An 18,178-nucleotide genomic window follows, 5' to 3' on the forward strand; every position below is an offset into this window, starting at 1 on the left:
TATATTTTGTTTGTCTGGTTGATTTGTTTGTGAAGTAAATGTTAGCTCTTTCACGAGCCTCGATTCAGTATACAAAAAAAAAAAAAAAAAAAAAAAAAAAAAAAAAAATTTAAATGCATAATACCAAACAACCTTGATTACCTTGATTTCCACCTGCTGGCCTTTGTGGTAATCAATCGGCGCAACACCGGGGATGTAAAAAGCGTTTGATGTCCGCAAGGCCATGAGAATTAGCACTTGAAAAGCAAACACCTGTGCGGCAACAAAACGATACATTCATGCATTGCAATCGGTCGAGCGACTACATAGTCATAAGTACACAAAGATATCACTTGTATATCCGCCGAGTCGCAACCACACCCCTTATTCGCCACACTAGTGATCCATGTTTTGCAGGCCATAGCAATATAATCCATTTACAATCAGCATATTGCCAAAAACTCATCGGAAGAATGATTTTATGTGATGAGATTGAGATTAAGATCTCTTCAACGTCTCTTAACACGAGCAGGGAGTATCCGACCCTGTGGGGGGTGAAGTAAAGTTAAACGACTCCGAGCCACGACCGTCCAAGGCCTATGAGATAACATGTCTGCGCCATGAAGGGTTGAACTGGCGAACCTGAGCTCGCCATGAATGCAGATATCCAGGAAGAGAACAACTCGCACTGCCCAGCGCCATCTTCCCGGCGTCGGAAGCTGACGCGCCACTTCTCACTCTCTCTCCCACACACAACGATCACTTCCTGGTTGTTTTTACGTCAACCACGTCTGACATCCGATCCGGAACAAAATGGTTTTTGTGTCGCATTCCTTAAATTCGGTTTGAATAATACCCGACATAACGTTAATTACAGAACAAGCACAAAACAAAATATGGGAAATCGATGTAACCAATATTGAACTCAACAACACTCCTCAATTGCTTTGCAGTGAAAATACACTTTTATACACAATTATTAAATAATCTAAAAGCAAACCTAACATCGTATAATATTATTAAAGAAGAAAATGTAATAATTTTCAATGAGAAATTTTATTGTCGGTAAATATTTACAAAAGAATCAAATGCCATTTTCCCAAAGCACAGTTGACTCCATTTTATCCCGATGACCATTGCTTTGATCAGTTGTCCTCCTCCTCCTCCTCTCCCCCTGATCCCCCTTCCCATTTACCCTCGTCTCCTCCTCTCCCCCCTCCCCCTTCCCCTCCCCCTTCCCATTTCCCCTCCCCCTTCCCATTTCCCCTCCTCTCCCCCCACCCCTCTCCCCTCCCCCTTCCCATTTCCCCTCCCCCTTCCCATTTCCCCTCCCCCTTCCCATTTCTCCTCCTCTCCCTCCTCCCCCTTCCCATTTCTTCTCCTCTCCCCCTCCCCCTTCCCATTTCTCCTCGTCTCCTCCTCTCCCCCCTCCCCCTTCCCATTTCTCCTCGTCTCCTCCTCTCCCCCTCCCCATTCCCATTTCTCCTCCTCTCCCCCTCCCCCTTCCCATTTCTCCTCGTCTCCTCCTCTCCCCCTCCCCATTCCCATTTCCATTTCTCCTCCTCTCCCCCTCCCCCTTCCCATTTCTCCTCCTCTCCCCCTCCCCCTTCCCCTTCCCATTTCTCCTCCTCTCCTCCTCTCCCCCCACCCCCTTCCCATTTCTCCTCCTCTCCCCCCTCCCCCTTCCCATTTCTCCTCCTCTCCCCCCTCCCCCTTCCCATTTCTCCTCCTCTCCCCCCTCCCCCTTCCCATTTACTCCTCTCTCCCCACTCACTCCCCCTCTCTGCTATCTACCTTACCTCCATTATTCTTACCTTACCACATGATTGACCTTACTTTGTTGCTTTCTACCTATCTTATATACATTCCTAAATCCTTGCTCATCAACTGCGCAATATCATGTGGTAGGCACCGTATTCTCTCCTATTTTAAGGGAGCTTCACCAACAATGGAGTTAGGTATTTGGGAGTAAGTGGGGGAAGAGGGAAGACGCAAAACAGTGCGTACGTAATAAATAGATAGCCTTCATGGGACCACGCCAAGATACTTTGCTCTCGCTGTGAGGGAACCGAAATCACGTTAGAATCCAAAGTTTCTCGGACAAGAATAGGTAAATATGCCAGTTTATGACAGGCTAACAAAATTATCTTTGAATAATCCTCCGGAGAAGCTGACCATCAACTCACCGAAAAAACTCGGCGGTGTAGCAACCGGTCCATTCGTAGCGGTGTATAATCTATCGGCACCGCTTTTGCAATTCCATGTGAATCGACTTTGAAAGTCTTTATTCCGAAAAAAATAACGGTGAAGCTTACGTTATGTTTCAGTGCTTTTCCTTTGGTCTCCAATCACTCAATTTTTTATCAGGGCTTCCAAAATTGCACCAAAAAGCATCTATTGAGTATTGTCGTACTTCCTGATTAGTATAACATTTTATTTGTAAAACAATCCACTGGACGAAATAAATACGCACTATCCAGGTGTTTTCATATTGCACGCGACCACAAAATGATTGTCTCAGTGATAGCCATAGGCCGGAGCCGGAGGTGATAAGCCGGAAGTGATAAGTCGGAATTGCTTAGCCGGAAGTGATTAGACGGAAGTGATACAACGGAAGAAGAACCGTGTGAATTTAATTTTTATAACATTGTGGCATGTATAGATTACAAAGGATCACGATTTATAACTAATATCGAAAGAAAAATTTATAACACAAGAACAGAAAGATAGAGAACTCTCGCCCTATTTATAATTTCATTATAATTTTTTATCTTTAAAATAACCCTGGTTTTAGATTCGTTTTCTTTCTCGGATTTTAAACAATTATAAAAATTGGGCGCCTTTGGGTCAATTTGCCGCGCCTTAGCGAAATTTTAGTTGGCCACACTGATTTTGATTGCAAAAAATCCACGACTCTGGGATATTTGTATCCACTCGTGACGAATGTGCTTTGTCGGGAACGACAGCCGAGGACATCAATTCAAACTCTTCAAAGGAAATGGCCAAAGGGATATCTGGAAAAAACACATTTAATCAAAAACAATTGCACAGTGATAAAAATAACAATTACGGGACAGAGTGAAAGAAATTCTCCAGAGAAGTGGCGAGAGTGCTGCCAAAAACAGTTTATGTGTAATCTGGAAAGTGCTTGAAAGAAGATTGAGTGAGGTATGACCCAACAGAAACCATATGTCACCACAGACACCATGTCACCACAAAAACCATGTCACCACAACGAAAATTTAAACAAAGAACAACAGCCAAATGACTGATAAATCCCAGATCAGGTGATCAAGTTCAACGCAGGAGGCCATAAGGCCCATCAAAGCCTGTGCTGTGATTACCAACGTGTGCTTCTCTGTCGATGCTCTACCCTTTAAAATGTGTCAAGCGTGCGTCAAGCAAGTAAGGAGCACGTAGGCCTGTTTTCCTATGCTAAAAGCCGACCATTGTCAAAGTCTTTGGTGTTATTTGGCCAGGGGGTTCAAACCACCGACCTTCCAGACTCAGAGTGGATACTGTACTCTAACCATTCCTTACCCCAAGTCTGGCTATAATAACACTCATTCCCATGCATCTCCCTCCAAATCATGGTATTGTTACGGTTTTTAGAACCTTCACTTTGTAAAATAATAATTCTTGTAAATATCCCCCTTTGTAAAGGTCGCACCCTAGTTAGGTCATATTGCAACACGTAGGACACCATAGATTCTTCTTTAGTTATTTCATTAGTACGTGTTTCAGTTAAGGATCTGTTTCCAATAGTTGAATCTGCGTTGTATTAATCAAATAAGATAGGCCCCTTCAATTATCCCCAATCATCTCTCTCTCTCCAAAGTGCAGTAGCCGTATTGCAGCGTTCGCTGCCCTTTTGGTTTGTTTGCTGGCCCCAAGCCGCCATTACGCACGCGGTCAGAGTGGGAGAAAAAGGGAGGAGCGGCCAGGAACACAGGTGTGGCCCCATCGACGCGTCACGAGGGAAGGTATGAATGAACCCTTGTGACCAATCCGGGCCGAGGCGTGTTCACGGGTAGGCGGAGCAAAGCGGACGCGGCTTAATACGCGAAGCTTCCAATAAAAGCGCAAACGCAAAGCCTTTTCACGGAGTTGAACGGCAGAGAGAGAGAGAGAGAGGCAGCAGATGAACACGCCGAGTCGTAAGGCAGGAGAGTGGATCCGTTGATGGTGACAATACCGCAATATATTCGCATTGTCCGACCGCGTGAAACCGATACGTGCAGCTGCCGCCGGGTTTCGCCTCAAGCCTGGAGCGTGGACCGACGCGCAACCTGGAGCGGACCTCGACGCTGTGCCATCTGCCCGGACCTTCCTGCCCTGCCATCTGCTTGGACCTTCTCCCCCTTCCAGCCATTCCTTCCTGCCATTCCCTATTCGTGTAAGTCTGTCTGTATTGTCCAGGGGCGTGTTATATAAGAGTGTCTAAGGTTGCCCTATGTCCTTTTATTTCCTCTCCTTGTATATTCCCTTCTTTCGTTTCCTCTTGTAGATAGTAATAAATCATATTTGTTCTTCCTTTACCCTTCGTATTCTTTGCTTCCTCTTGTCCGATCGTCTTAGTCTTTTCCCCATTGAGTACCTGTGGCACGATTTGGCCAACCGCTATAATCGGGTTTAGTCCTTTTGTTAACGGCCTGAGTCGTGGCTCGCTTCGCTCGGCGTGTCCATTACAGCCGCGGCTCGGGTCGGGCTCATTTCCTTGCTTACCGGAAGGCGCTGGTAATGAGGTAATAGGAACAATTGGCCTACCACCCTATTCAGCTCTGACCGGAAGTGACGTCATAGTTCCAGGACCGGAGACGGCCAGCTTAATAGACGAGGAGGATTAACCCCCCCCCCCCCCCCCCCCCCCTCAGTAAGGGGAGTGCCGTACTCCGGGATCCGTAACAACTGGTGTCGGGGAGTGGGATTGGACCCGAAGCAAATTTTAATCCATCGAAAAGATTTCGTTGAAATTACGAGCGGCCGAAATTTTATTATTTAACATCCAAATTGAATCGTGCCATGGATGGTCAAGGCGATCGGATGCCAGTGGGGGAGATAGAAGAGGGGTTAGAGTCGACCCAGGACCCCAGGGAGGAGATGGGGGAGATGCAGGAGGAAAGCAAAGAGTGCGGTAGCGGTAGCGTGTGGTAGCGGGGGTTGCAGGCGCACAAGATGGCGGCGCCTCACACGTGGTTGCATGTGCACAAGATGGCGGCGCCTCGCACATGTCGACATGGGCCTCGCCCACTGCGCAAGTAGGGGTTGTGGATCTGCAAGTCCTTATGGCACTATTCAGGGCTTGTATGATGGAGTCAGAGCAAAGGATGAATGCCTGGAGTGAGCGAATCAGTCAGGAAATGAGGGACGAAGCAAGGGGTACCAATGAGCAATTGGGAAACCAAATTGGTGGATTGAGAGACGGGTTAAGTAATTTGGAAAATAGAATGGGGGAGCAATTGGGAAGCAAAATTGGGGGCCTAGAAGCCAAATTTGGGGGGCTAGGAAGCAAATTGGAGGGCATAAAGGGCCAAGCCAAAGCAATTAATGAGGGGTTGGCGAGCGACAAGGCCACGTATGAGGCAAAAGAATTGGAAAGGGAGGTTAACCGCAGGTCGGGCGGGAAAGGCGCATTTGTGCACGACGAGGTAACGCGACTCGAGCAGCGCAGGTTGAGCGAGTTGGAGCAAGGCACAGGTAACTGGACGGGTGTAGAGATCGCGACCCAGGGTATGGGAAAGCCTGCGACCGCCGAAGTAGAGAATTTTATTTTATTAGAACAGGCGGCCGTCGAGGAAAAAGCAATTAAAAGCAAAGAGATAGTGGAAATTGGGATTGGAGAGACGGCAGAGAGAGGAATTAAATCGGAGATTGAGATGGAATGCATACAAAGTCTGAATTCACATCCTGATGCCGTACTTGCTAATCCTTATAAAGATTTGCAGGTGCGTGTGGAGAGGAGGATCCCAAAGGTGAGTAAGGTGGTACATGGTGCAAAAAGATTTTGCGGGAGAATGTTTGGCACGAAAAGAATTTTCGCGTGCTTGGGATCCCAGCATACTGCGGCGTTTGTGGGAGGTCCGTGGTGCGCTGTGTGAGAGAAAATGGCACACGTGTGAGGAAAAAGTGTGCGTCGAAGAGTGAGTGTGTTACAAAGTGTGGGAGTGATACCGAGTGCGAGAGTGAATGCACATCGGAGTGTGGAAGTGGAACGACGAGTGATACGGAGAGTGAGATGGATGAGGAGCGGGTGCGAGGATGCACACTTGGAATGGTTGAGAGTGTGCGAGAACGCACACCTGAGTTGGTTGTGGCGTGTGTGCGGGAGGGCACATCGGAGCGCGTGAGTGGGTATGTGCAGGAGTGCACACCCATGGTGGGTGTTACGGAGGATGTAATGGAGGAAAGGTATGGAACGGAGTGTGTGATAACTGATAACAGAGTGTGCGAATGGTGGAATGGATGCGCAAGAATGTGCGCGAGTAGGATGCATGGGATGTACGAGAAGCGTTGGAGCGCTGTGTTTGGTGAATGTAAAAAGGAACGCGTGGTGTGAGCATGCGAGTAGGGCATCGACATTGACCGGGGCAGCGTTCAGACCGACGTTTAGCCGACACGAGCCATCGGTCCGTGCCGGGATTTGTGTACTGTGGGAGCTGGCGGGGATCGGTGTCGCGTCGCTCCTGTTCGGAGCGTCGTGCACGATTCGGGCCGGGCCTCGCCCTGCACGGTCGCGTCCGCGCTTTGCCAGGCAAAGCGGGCGGCCCGGTTCGAGGGAAGGTAGGAGGGGTCGGAATGGCGCCCCCTTGTGGTGGCGGCATTCCACCTGGGCAAGGCTAGGCCATCGCGCTTGGGAGCGCAAGGCCCCGTGCCGGGATGGTGCTTTGAGCCTAGGCCTGACGAAACCTCCTCCCCTGAACCGAATGCCGGACGGACCCAATCCGCAGTAGACCAAACCACACGTATGCATTGCTCGGCTTTGCGAAGTCGAGCTTTGAAAATGTAATGACGCACCGAGGCTCAGATATAGCGGACTGTGATGATTATAGTGTTATTGTGTGGAATTAATAGGGATTTGAAATTGGAATTCGCTTGAAATTAATAGTGAGTGAAATTGGGAATAGTGATTGTTGGAAATTGATACGCAGTGTCGGGGGGTGGTAAAGCCACCATCCCACACGATGGGGGCGAAGGAGCAATAGGATTTATGGGGTATGGCTGTGAAAACTAGCCCGGGAGGGTTATGTTATTGATTAGGGATCTAGAGAAATGACCATAGGTAACTGTAGATTTAAGTAGTGACATTATACCTGTAGAGGGGACATAGCAGATTAGTGGATTATAATGACGAGGGAGTGCAATAGTATAAGGGGCGACTGGGAGGCACGAATCTTAGAAGGGAGTAGTCAGCTTAGATGATGCAGTGTGTGTGTAGGAAGTGATTGAGCAGAGTATTGTGAAAGGTGTGATTGTGTACTGTATTGAATGAATGTGCCTGGAAGGAAGGAGAGTGCAAGTGCCACCAGGTGTGCAGGTGACACCAGGTGTGTGGGCACAGGTGTGCAAGTGGAATACAGGTGAATGGAGAATGGTTGCATGAAATAGATGGTATGAAGTATGGAATAGATGGTATGGAGTATGGAATAAATGGAGTATGGAATGGATGGTGTGGAGTGAGTAGTGTGGAATACGTGGAGTGGAGTAGTTGGTGCGAAAGGAGTGGATGGGGAAGATGGACCCCTTCACGAGTACCCGGGGAGGGTAGTTTAAAAGTAGGTAGAGGGAGTAGGTAAATTGTGGTTGGATATTGGCATCTGTGGTGCGAGAGTCACAGAGTACTGCTTGGATGGGTGCATTAGTAGAGTAAATTGGCTGGGCGTGTGGCCTGTTAGTATGTGTGATTGGTTGAGCACTCTGCCGCTGTTAGTCTGTCGGCCAGGTGAGGCCGCAGGTAGGCTCTGGGAGCCAGTAGAGTTGTTCAATGGGGCCCGAGGATCCGGTGGACGGACCCGGGTAGCCCGACGCCAGAGAGAGCGCCAGAGGGCCTTCCCCAGATAGGTTAGGGTAAGGAGCAGGTAAGCTCGGAGACAACTACAGTGGCGGGGGTTTGCAGGTGAGCGGACCTGCTGGGAGCGCCACACGACCTAACCCGGAAATTGTGCAAGGGCACAGGGAGTAGAATCGGGGGAGTGAGACCCCAAATTGGTGAGCACCACAGTTTGGTCAATGTGAGTTCGGTTCATAGAACCACATAGTGTAAGATGGCCAATGGTTTGGCAGGGAAAGTACCCGGGTAAAGTAAAAGTGTTAAAGTCATTTTGAGTGTAGTTAGGATTGAAGTCTCTTCGCACCATCTACATCCACTCACCAAGGTGACAAGACTCCACACCACCGGTTTGTGCAAATGTTTGGAATGGTGAGACGCATCATGACGTGGGGGTGACATTGTGTGATGTTCCATCTCTTCCTCCTTAGGAGGGATTGATGGGGAATTGATTAATGGCAAATTTGGTTAGAGGGATTGTTGACGAATTTGGTATAGAGGGGAGATATGGGGAAGATAAGATGATAGCGACGGATTTGTAAAATTGTGTAAATATGGGGTCGGGGCAAGGGTAGATTCGGTGACGGGGGGGGGTGGGGGCGTACGGTCGGGACGAGCTTTCTCCACTCGCTCTCCTGCGCACTTTACCTCTGCATTATCTTGTGTTGATGTGTACCCTTGCGCCCTTGCACCCCGCTAACTCTGCTTTGTCTTCCTTCCCCACCTATGGACCGTGCTCTCTGGGCACTGAGGGGAAAGCGTGCAGGCGCCGCAGTTGTGTGCCCGCACCCTCGCTGCTGCCTGCCTGGACCGGTGCCACACTTATGGACCGCACATTGTTGTGGCCAAGCACCACCATATGGACCACATATCTGTGGCCGAGCACCACTCATGGACCCCACGTTTTGGGGCCTGGCATCGCTGCTGGGAATCTTGCTTTCGGACCATGGTAAAGGTGGCACCTATGCCAAGTAGGTGGACTACCCTTAGTTGGCCCCTGCTGACCATAATTAAGAAATGGACGCATTTTGTGCCTTCTTATTATTATCAAATAGGCCGCAAGCACAGAACATCAAGAAGTCGTCTAGAACCAGCGGACCAGCAGAGAGAAGAAGACGTCGGACGCCATGATTATTGTTTATTGTGGAAATGTGCACTGGATGGTGCTTTGTGATTTTTTATTGGGTGCTTTATGGTGGTACTTTTGGTGCTCTGAGATTGCACTGCAATATTAATTGTGCATCTCAGAGCGCCCGTGGGTGTGGTGTACCGGTGCAATGCAGTGCATGACCTTTCCTCTTTTCAAAACATCTGCTTTTGTTTCCCAAAAGAACAGGTCCTGGGTTCGTTTTGTAAATACCAAATAGTGTGTCTTTGTAAATAATGCTCCCCACCGTAAATGTGTAGTTTGCGAATTAATTCCGTGATTCGGTTATCCTGTGGGCGTGAATCTGTTAGATAGAATGCAACGCAGCAGGCGTTCTCCCCCTTCAAGCCATACTTAATTGTTTTAAAACTGTCGCACTCAGGGTAAGGTTAATAGTAGAGGGTTACTCCACCTAAGTGTCACATTAAGTTAAAGTTCTTTTCGGCCGGGACGGCTCTGGAGGAGAGACGGGTGCTGTGTTACGGTTTTTAGAACCTTCACTTTGTAAAATAATAATTCTTGTAAATATCCCCCTTTGTAAAGGTCGCACCCTAGTTAGGTCATATTGCAACACATAGGACACCATAGATTCTTCTTTAGTTATTTCATTAGTACGTGTTTCAGTTAAGGATCTGTTTCCAATAGTTGAATCTGCGTTGTATTAATCAAATAAGATAGGCCCCTTCAATTATCCCCAATCATCTCTCTCTCTCCAAAGTGCAGTAGCTGTATTGCAGCGTTCGCTGCCCTTTTGGTTTGTTTGCTGGCCCCAAGCCGCCATTACGCACGCGGTCAGAGTGGGAGAAAAAGGGAGGAGCGGCCAGGAACACAGGCGTGGCCCCATCGACGCGTCACGAGCGGAGGTCCGAATGAACCCTTGTGACCAATCCGGGCCGAGGCGTGTTCACGGGTAGGCGGAGCAAATCGGATGCGGCTTAATACGCGAAGCTTCCAATAAAAGCGCAAACGCAAAGCCTTTTCATGGAGTTGAACGGCAGAGAGAGAGAGAGATGCAGCAGATGAACATGACGAGTCGTAAGGCAGGAGAGTGGGTCCGTTGACGGCGACAATACCACAATATATTCCCATTGTCCGACCGCGTGAAACCGATACGTGCAGCTGCCGCCGGGTTTCGCCTCAAGCCCGGAGCGTGGACGGGAGCGCGACCTGGAGTGGACCTCGACGCTGTGCCATCTGCCCGGACCTTCCTGCCCTGCCATCTGCTTGGACCTTCTCCCCCTTCAAGCCATTCCTTCCTGCCATTCCCTATTCGTGTAAGTCTGTCTGTATTGTCCAGGGGCGTGTTATATAAGAGTGTCAAAGGTTGCCCTATGTCCTTTTATTTCCTCTCCTTGTATATTCCCTTCTTTCGTTTCCTCTTGTAGATAGTAATAAATCATATTTGTTCTTCCTTTACCCTTTGTATTCTTTGCTTCCTCTCGTCCGATCGTCTTAGTCTTTTCCCTATTGAGTACCTGTAGCACGATTTGGCCAACCGCTATAATCGGGTTTAGTGCTTTTGTTAATGGCCTGAGTCGTGGCTCGCTTTGCTCAGCATGTCCATTACAGCCGCGGCTCGGGCGGGGCTCATTTCCTCACTTACCGGAAGGCGCTGGTAATTCGGTAATAGGAACAATTGGCCTACCACCCTATTCAGCGCTGACCGGAAGTGACGTCATAGCTCCAGGACCAGAGACGGCCAGCTTAATAGACGAGGGGATTACACCGCCCCCCCCCCCCCTCGGTAAGGGGTATGCCGTACTACGAGATCCGTAACAGTATTTTGAACTTGAACTTTATTATTATCCACATCAAAATCAACACACTTTGACAACAATGTCATGAAAATACTAGAACGACACTCTTTGACATCACAACGTCGACCAACGTGCCTCCACCCACATTATTTCATCATTATAATACTTGTACCAAGTTTGCTTTAAATCCATTCAGCTGTTCTCCAGTTATCACATTTTTACCTGACATGACCTCTGACCTTTTACCTATTGACCCCAAAATTTAAACAGTTCATGTTTACATCATTATAATAGCTGTAAGTAGTTTTATTTTAAATGCCTTCAGCTGTTCACAATTTATCACATTTTTACCTGACATGACCTTTGACCTTTGACCTCAGACCCCAAAATCGAATCAGTTAATCTTTACATCATTATACATAATTATCTGAACGGCTGTACAAAGTTTGAACAAGCGTTACGCCGAAGTCCCCCGTCGGGGAAGTGATGTGAGTTGACAAAGTGGAAGACGCAGAAAACATGCTATGATATATTTCGCTCACAAGGTTAAGACATACATGGAGGCGGCCATCTTGGATTTTGATGTGGCGACCCAATTTTCAATAGCGTTCTTCCTTATGCCTTGTTACACCCACACACCAGATTAGAAGTTGGTACTTCGCTTATTTTTCAAGATATTCCGCTCACAAGGTTCAGACATATATATGGTGGCGGCCATCTTGGATTTTGACGTGGCGACCCAATTTTCAATCGGGTTCTTCCTTATGCCTAGATACACTAGATACACATGCCTAGAATGTATGTTCTTCGTTATGCGAGGAGAGCTCGGCGGGTGAAGTACCAACGGAGAATGAAGGTGTGGAGGTTGAAAGAGGTGACAGTAACGGAGGCATTAAAAGAGAGGCTGAGTAGTGAGTAGGGTAGAGGATGCTGTGGTTGAGCTTGAAAGTGGTTGGATGTCAATGAAAGCTAGTCTGTTGGGAGCCGTTGGTGAGGTATGTGGATGGACAAAAGGACCACCGAGGCACTCGGAAACATGGTGGTGGGATGATGAAGTTGGAAAGAGGATTGACGAGAAGAGGAAGAAGTTCAAGGAGTGGCAGAACGCGAAGGGTACGGGAGCAGAAACAGCAGAGCATGAAAGTTATAAGGCAGCCAAGAAGGCTGCAAAGAAAGAGGTAGCAAAGGTGCCGAAGGCATGTAAGAAAATGTTCGGAGAACGCTTGGATTCGGAAGAGGGTCAGAGAGTGGTATTCAGGATTGCAAAGCAGATAGCGAAAGAGAGGTGTGATGTGATGGGGGTGAGTTGCTTGAAGGATGAAGTGGGACAAATCGTTGTGGACCCAGATGGAATTAAAGGAAGATGGAAAAGATATATGGAAATGCTGTTGAATACAGAGAATGAATGGGTTGGCAACATAGAGAGTAACCCAGTTTTAGGAACGGCAGAGAAGATAACTGAGAAGGAAGATGAGGAAGCGATAAAAGCAATGAAGAGTAGAAAAGCAGGTGGGCTGACGGGAGTTGTGGGAGATATGTTGAAGGCAGCAGGAAGTTGGTGTGTGAAGAGAATGACAGAGATCTGTAATCTGGTGGTGAAAGAAGGCCACATTCCAGTGGTTTGGGAACTGAGTACCCTCATCCCTCTATACAAGGGGAAAGGTGACCTTCTGGAGTGTGGCTCGTACCAAGCGATAAAGTTATTGGAGCATGGAATGAAGGTATTGGAAATGGTGTTGGAGAGGAGGATAAGGAAGAAAGTGAAGATCGACGAAATGCAGTTTGGATTTATGCCAGGAAGAGGAACGACAGACGTGCTTTTCATTGTGAAGCAGTTGCAGGAGAAGTACATGGAGAAGAGGAAGAAGTTGTTTCTTGGGTTTGTTGATCTGGAGAAAGCATTCGATAGGGTTCCACGCAAAGTATTGACATGGGCATTGAGGAAGTTAGGAGTGGAGGAATGGTTGATCAGAGTAGTGATGGCAATGTACAAAAGAGCGTGCACAGCTGTAAGGACGAAGGACGGGAACAGTGGTGAGTTTGAGGTGAAGGTGGGAGTGCATCAGGGGTCGGTACTAAGTCCACTACTATTTGTAGCTGTGATGGAGGTGCTGGCTCAGAACGTAAAGGAGGGTTTACCGTGGGAGTTGTTGTATGCAGATGATTTGGTGTTGATTGCGGAAAGTATGGATGGACTGAAGGAAAAGATGAACAAGTGGAAGGAATGTATGGAGACAAAAGGTCTGAAGGTGAATATCGGAAAGACGAAGGTGATGGCAAGTGGTAAAGCATGTGGTGAGGCGGAAAGAACTGGGAAGTGGCCCTGTGCTGTGTGTAGGAAGGGTGTCGGAGTGAACTCCATTCAATGTACAATGTGCGCTGAGTGGGTTCATCAAAAATGTAGTGGTCTGAGAGGGTCATTAACTAGTGTGGCAGCTACATTCAAATGTAAGGTGTGCACAGAGGGAGCTGCAGAGGGAGGAAATGTTGAGTTGGATCTTGGAGACGGCATGAAGCTGGAAGGTGTGAAAACATTTTGCTACCTCGGAGACATGCTGAATGAAGAAGGTGGATCAGACTCGGCAATGGTTGCTAGAGTGAGATGTGCATGGAAGAAGTTTCGGGAACTGAGTGGCGTGCTGATGAGAAGGGGAGTGTCGTTGAAGCTGAAGGGAAAGGTGTATGCTGCATGTGTGAGAAGTGTTATGATTTATTGGAGCGAGACATGGGTAATGAACGTAGAGCAGCAATGAAGGTTGGAAAGGGTGGAAATGCGAATGGTTCGATGGATGTGCGGAGTATCGTTGAGAGAGAGGAAGACAAATGATGAATTGCGAAAGATGATGGGAATAGTGCCTGTGATTGATGCTGTGAAGATGAACAGGTTGAGATGGTTTGGTCATGTGTTGAGGAAGGATGAAAGTGACTGGTTGAGAAGAGCGATGGAAATGAATGTAGAAGGAAGTAGAGGACGGGGAAGACCGAGAAAGACTTGGCTGAAGATGGTGGAAGAAGAAATGCGGGCAAGGGGGTTAACAAGAAGAGATGCAGAAAATAGGGCAAAATGGAGAAGATTGTCATGGGGACCGCAAGGCTAACCCCCGCTCTAGCAGGGAAAATGGCCTTTAAAATGCATGTTGTGTTGTGTTGTCTTATGCCTAGATACACCCACACACCAGATTAGAAGTTGGAACTTCGCTTATTTTTCAAGATATTTCGTTCACAAGGTTCGGACATATATATGGTGGTGGCCATCTTGGATTTTGACGTGGCGACCCAATTTTCAATAGCTTTCTTCCTTATGCCTAGATACACCCACACACCAGATTAGAAGTTGGTACTTCGCTTATTTTTCAAGATATTCAGCTCACAAGGTTCAGACATACATGGCATCAGACATACATGGCGGCGGCCATCTTGGATTTTGACGTGGGTTGCACCCACACACCAAATTCGAATGCGGTCTTTCGCTTATGCATGCACGCATGCACACACGCACGCCCGCACACACGCACGCACGCAAGCACGCCCGCACACACGGACGGACGGACGGACGGACAGACGGATGGACGGACGGACGGACGGACGAATGCCGGAGGGGAAAACCATAGTCCCCCTTTCGCTCCGCAGTGCGACGGGGGACAATTAGATCCCCTTATGCATTCTCAAGTTATAGACATATTACAGACTTTGACCTTTGACCTCTTCACCCCAAAATTTAATCAGTTAATCTTTACATCATAATTCATACCTGTACCAAGTTTGAATTAGATCACATCAGCCTTCACTGATCACATCATGATGATCACATCAGCATTCACTCACTCACCGCAGGCAGGTTGGTGGTCTTTCTGTCTTCTACCGACTCCTCTCCGGCCTTGCTCCCCCAGCTCTCTCTGTGCTCTGTCCCCCAAATACTGCTACAGGTCGCACAAGATCTGCCAGCAACCCTCTTATGGTTAAACTGCCAAAATCAAGACTCTCTATTCACCTTCACTCTTTCAATACTCTTTCTCCCACCTCTGGAACAAACTCCCTCACTCTCTTCAATCCCACTCCTCCCTCCAGGTCTTTAAAGCAGCTGTTCACCACCATCTCTTATCTTCCCCCATCCAAAACCTTGATCTTTTCTACCCCGTTAATTCGCCCCCCAGATCCACTTTTTTGAAATACCGACTTCTTTCGTGTAAGTCCTAGCAGTGTGCATGTGTTTTTTTTTTACCTCTCCCACCCCACCCCACTCCCCCTCCCCCCCCCCCCCTTCCCATGCCTCCTCCCCCCAAGGCCTCTCCCTCCCACAGATATCCTGATGTCCCTGCTCTCCATCTTGTTCTCCCACTCCCTTTATCATATGTTTTATGTTTTGTATGTCAGTTTGTCTTTTTGTGATCAATGTTAGCTCTTTCACGAGCCTCGATCTTGTATACAAAAAAAAAAAAAGCCCTTCTCAAGTTATAGAGATATTACAGACTTTAACATTTGACCTTTGACCTCTTGGCTCCAAATTATAATCAGTTAATCTTTACATCATTATACATTCCTGTACCAAGTTTGAATTTGATCACTTCAGCCATTCTCAAGTTATAGACATATTACAGACAGGATAATTCCAAATGGTAATTCTAAAGGGTAATTCTAAAGGGTAAATGTAAAGGGCTTAAAGGGTAATTCTAAAGGGTAATTCTAAAGTGTCATGAAGGATAATTCTAAAGGGTGTTACGTGGTCCCCTCGGTGACTACCTGGTCTCGGTGACCCCCGGACCATGAGAGGAACTTCGCCAGAAAGTGGTATTATATATATGCGCTTTCGCAACGCAATCCCTATGAATTCCACCCAAGAGAAACTGATTTTCAATGATATATTTCAATGGTAATGATACCATACAATTTCAATGATACAATCAAGGATATATTCCCCGAGCAATCCACCATCCACAATTCACACTCAACAATCAATCCCCTAGATGATTAAGATGGCCATCTTACATACGTGTGTCCCCTTTTGTACTCACGACCCCCTTTGGTCTCTGTCCCTCACAATGTCTCTGGGCCCCTCCTGACCAAGATGATGGTCGGCTTCGCCGCACTCGGGCGGTTGAACGAACCCCGGGTGGACGTTTTTCCACCGGGCATGTATCGTACCGGGAACCACGGCTGCAGCCCCCTCCTGGCCACGCGAAGCGGGTACTGTAAAGCAGGCAAAAGCCACACGCCGCTTGCAACGCGTGTTAGGCCCCAACGTGCGACCCGTACGCGTCTTTGTAGACGGTGCCGCGAACGGTGCCAGACGCTGGGTCGGTGCACGGCCCCACGGCAGCTTGACGTGTCCACCGGGTAGGTACCCGTCCCGGTAACTCCTCTCGCCAGACGGGCTTGGGAACGCCGCTTTTCCACACGGCTCAATATCGATCCCACCTCTCATCGGAGCGGGGCGAGGAAGAAGAATCCTCGTCGCTTCTCTCGACCTCGTGTCTTTTTCTTCTTCCGTTTCCGGTCTCTTTTTCCAGAAGGGCTCCTGACCCTCCAACCACAACAACCCTTAATCGACTACACATTGATAAGCAAAGACCTGAATAGTAATTCACATACATTCCCATAAATATGTAACACTCCCCCCCTTCAAGAAAGAAAGTTTGAACCCAGCGAAAACTTTCTTTGCCGGCCAACTTGGATAAACAAACCAGATAACTCAACCCCCCCCCCCCCCCCCCACATTATCAGTTCCCCCCGGGCACAGTTATCACTTAAAAATAAAGCAACAAAATTTCACAAAACCCCCAGAGATTTTCAAAGGTAATTCACTCTGGACAAAGCACCTGCAACGACATTGTCCCTGCCCTTTACCTGTTCAATTTCCCGTTGGACTTCTGCCAAGCCAAACTCCATCTCATGACCCTCTGACTTTGACTGTCAGTTTCTTGTGAATGAAGGTTAAGGGGTTGATCAAAGATCCAAAGTTAAGCAACTCGATAGCACTTTTTCCGGGAGGCCAAGCCGAGTATTCACTACATGGATGCCTTTAGGAACGTGGAGTTCACGGTTAGTCCGTGCAGGAAAGTTCTCTACATGGACGCCTTGAGGAACGTGGAGTTCACGGTTAGTCCGTGCATGAAAGTTCACTACATGGACGCCTTTAGGAACGTGGCGTTCACGGTTAATCCGTGTAGGAATCTTGGCTCGGCGGCTCCACCGCATTCAGTGCTTCAACTTTTCAGAACTTCCCTAATAATTATGGTGGGACCGCTTGTCACTGTAGTCCCATGAATAGCGGTCTCCTTCTCGGCCACTACTTTGACAATCCTTCCTTCGGGAGCTGCCGTAACTCAGGGAGCCTCCATAATAATATTGATTGCGGCCACCACCAAAACTACCGCCCAGTTGTCCTCTCCTGTAGACCTCTCGACGCCTACGAAATGCCTTCCCTACTGTTATGGTCCGACCCTCCAAATCCTTGCCATTCCAATTCTTCTCTGCCTCTCTGGCGTCTTTTGTGCTTGCAAACGTGACAAAGCCGAACCCTCTTGACTGTTGCGTTTCCTTGCCTCTTACCAACCGCACTTCCACCAGCGGCCCATATCTGTTGAAGACAGAGGTCAGAACTTCTTCCTCTGTTTTGAAGTTCAGTCCCCCTACAAATAACTTGGTACTTTTGTCGCCATCCCGAGCTGGTGTGGTGTTATTTTCCCTGCTGGGCTCTTTACCAACCCTCAGGTTACCATAAACTTGACCCCCGGCCAAATCATTCCCGATAACCACAGATACACCCTCTACAGGAAGCGTGGCTTGTAAACCGACGGTGACCGGTCCTGACACCAAATCGGACTCCAAATGGATGACATGAAGTGGAGCACTAACACCGCCCCCGATCCCCTGTAAACGAACACTATCCCCCGTTGCCGTCTCCTCGGACCATGGCAAAATGCCTTCAAGCATTAAAGATTGATGTGCTCCTGTGTCCCTCAATATCCTAACCGGTCTCCGGTTAGTCGAGGCTCCATCCAGTGACACGAACCCCTCTGAAATGAAATGTTTGTAGCCCTCCTGAACAAGGTTCTCCCGGGACGCCGTACCTTTGACAGGGGAATCTTCCCCCAGCTCTGCTCTCCAAGAATGATTTCTCACACTTGCCAGTGCATTCGGAGTCGCACTAGACTGATTCCGTTCCGGGTTCTCCCTTTTCCGGAGGTAACATTGGGACATCAAGTGTCCAGTTTTATGGCACAAAGCACAAGTAGGCCCGGGGGAGAACCT

At 48.3% G+C, this 18,178-nt stretch overlaps 1 protein-coding gene across 1 annotated transcript in view; it reads right to left on the reverse strand.

The window, feature by feature from the left end:
• The window catches only part of TM9SF4 (transmembrane 9 superfamily member 4), a 107,899-nt gene extending 107,110 nt beyond the window's left edge, over positions 1-789 (reverse strand). Inside the window, exons 1-2 of the mRNA XM_068109977.2 lie at positions 622-789; positions 142-252 (exon numbers count right to left, since the gene is read on the reverse strand). Coding sequence (XP_067966078.1) covers positions 142-252; positions 622-681 — 171 coding nt within the window. The 5' untranslated portion in view covers positions 682-789. The remainder of the gene's footprint in view (positions 1-141; positions 253-621) is intronic.
• Positions 790-18,178: the final 17,389 nt, after the last annotated feature.

The sequence above is a fragment of the Myxine glutinosa genome, chromosome 3, assembly GCF_964187855.1.
Source record: "Myxine glutinosa chromosome 3, kmMyxGlut1.1, whole genome shotgun sequence".
In the NCBI taxonomy this organism is placed as follows: domain Eukaryota; kingdom Metazoa; phylum Chordata; class Myxini; order Myxiniformes; family Myxinidae; genus Myxine; species Myxine glutinosa.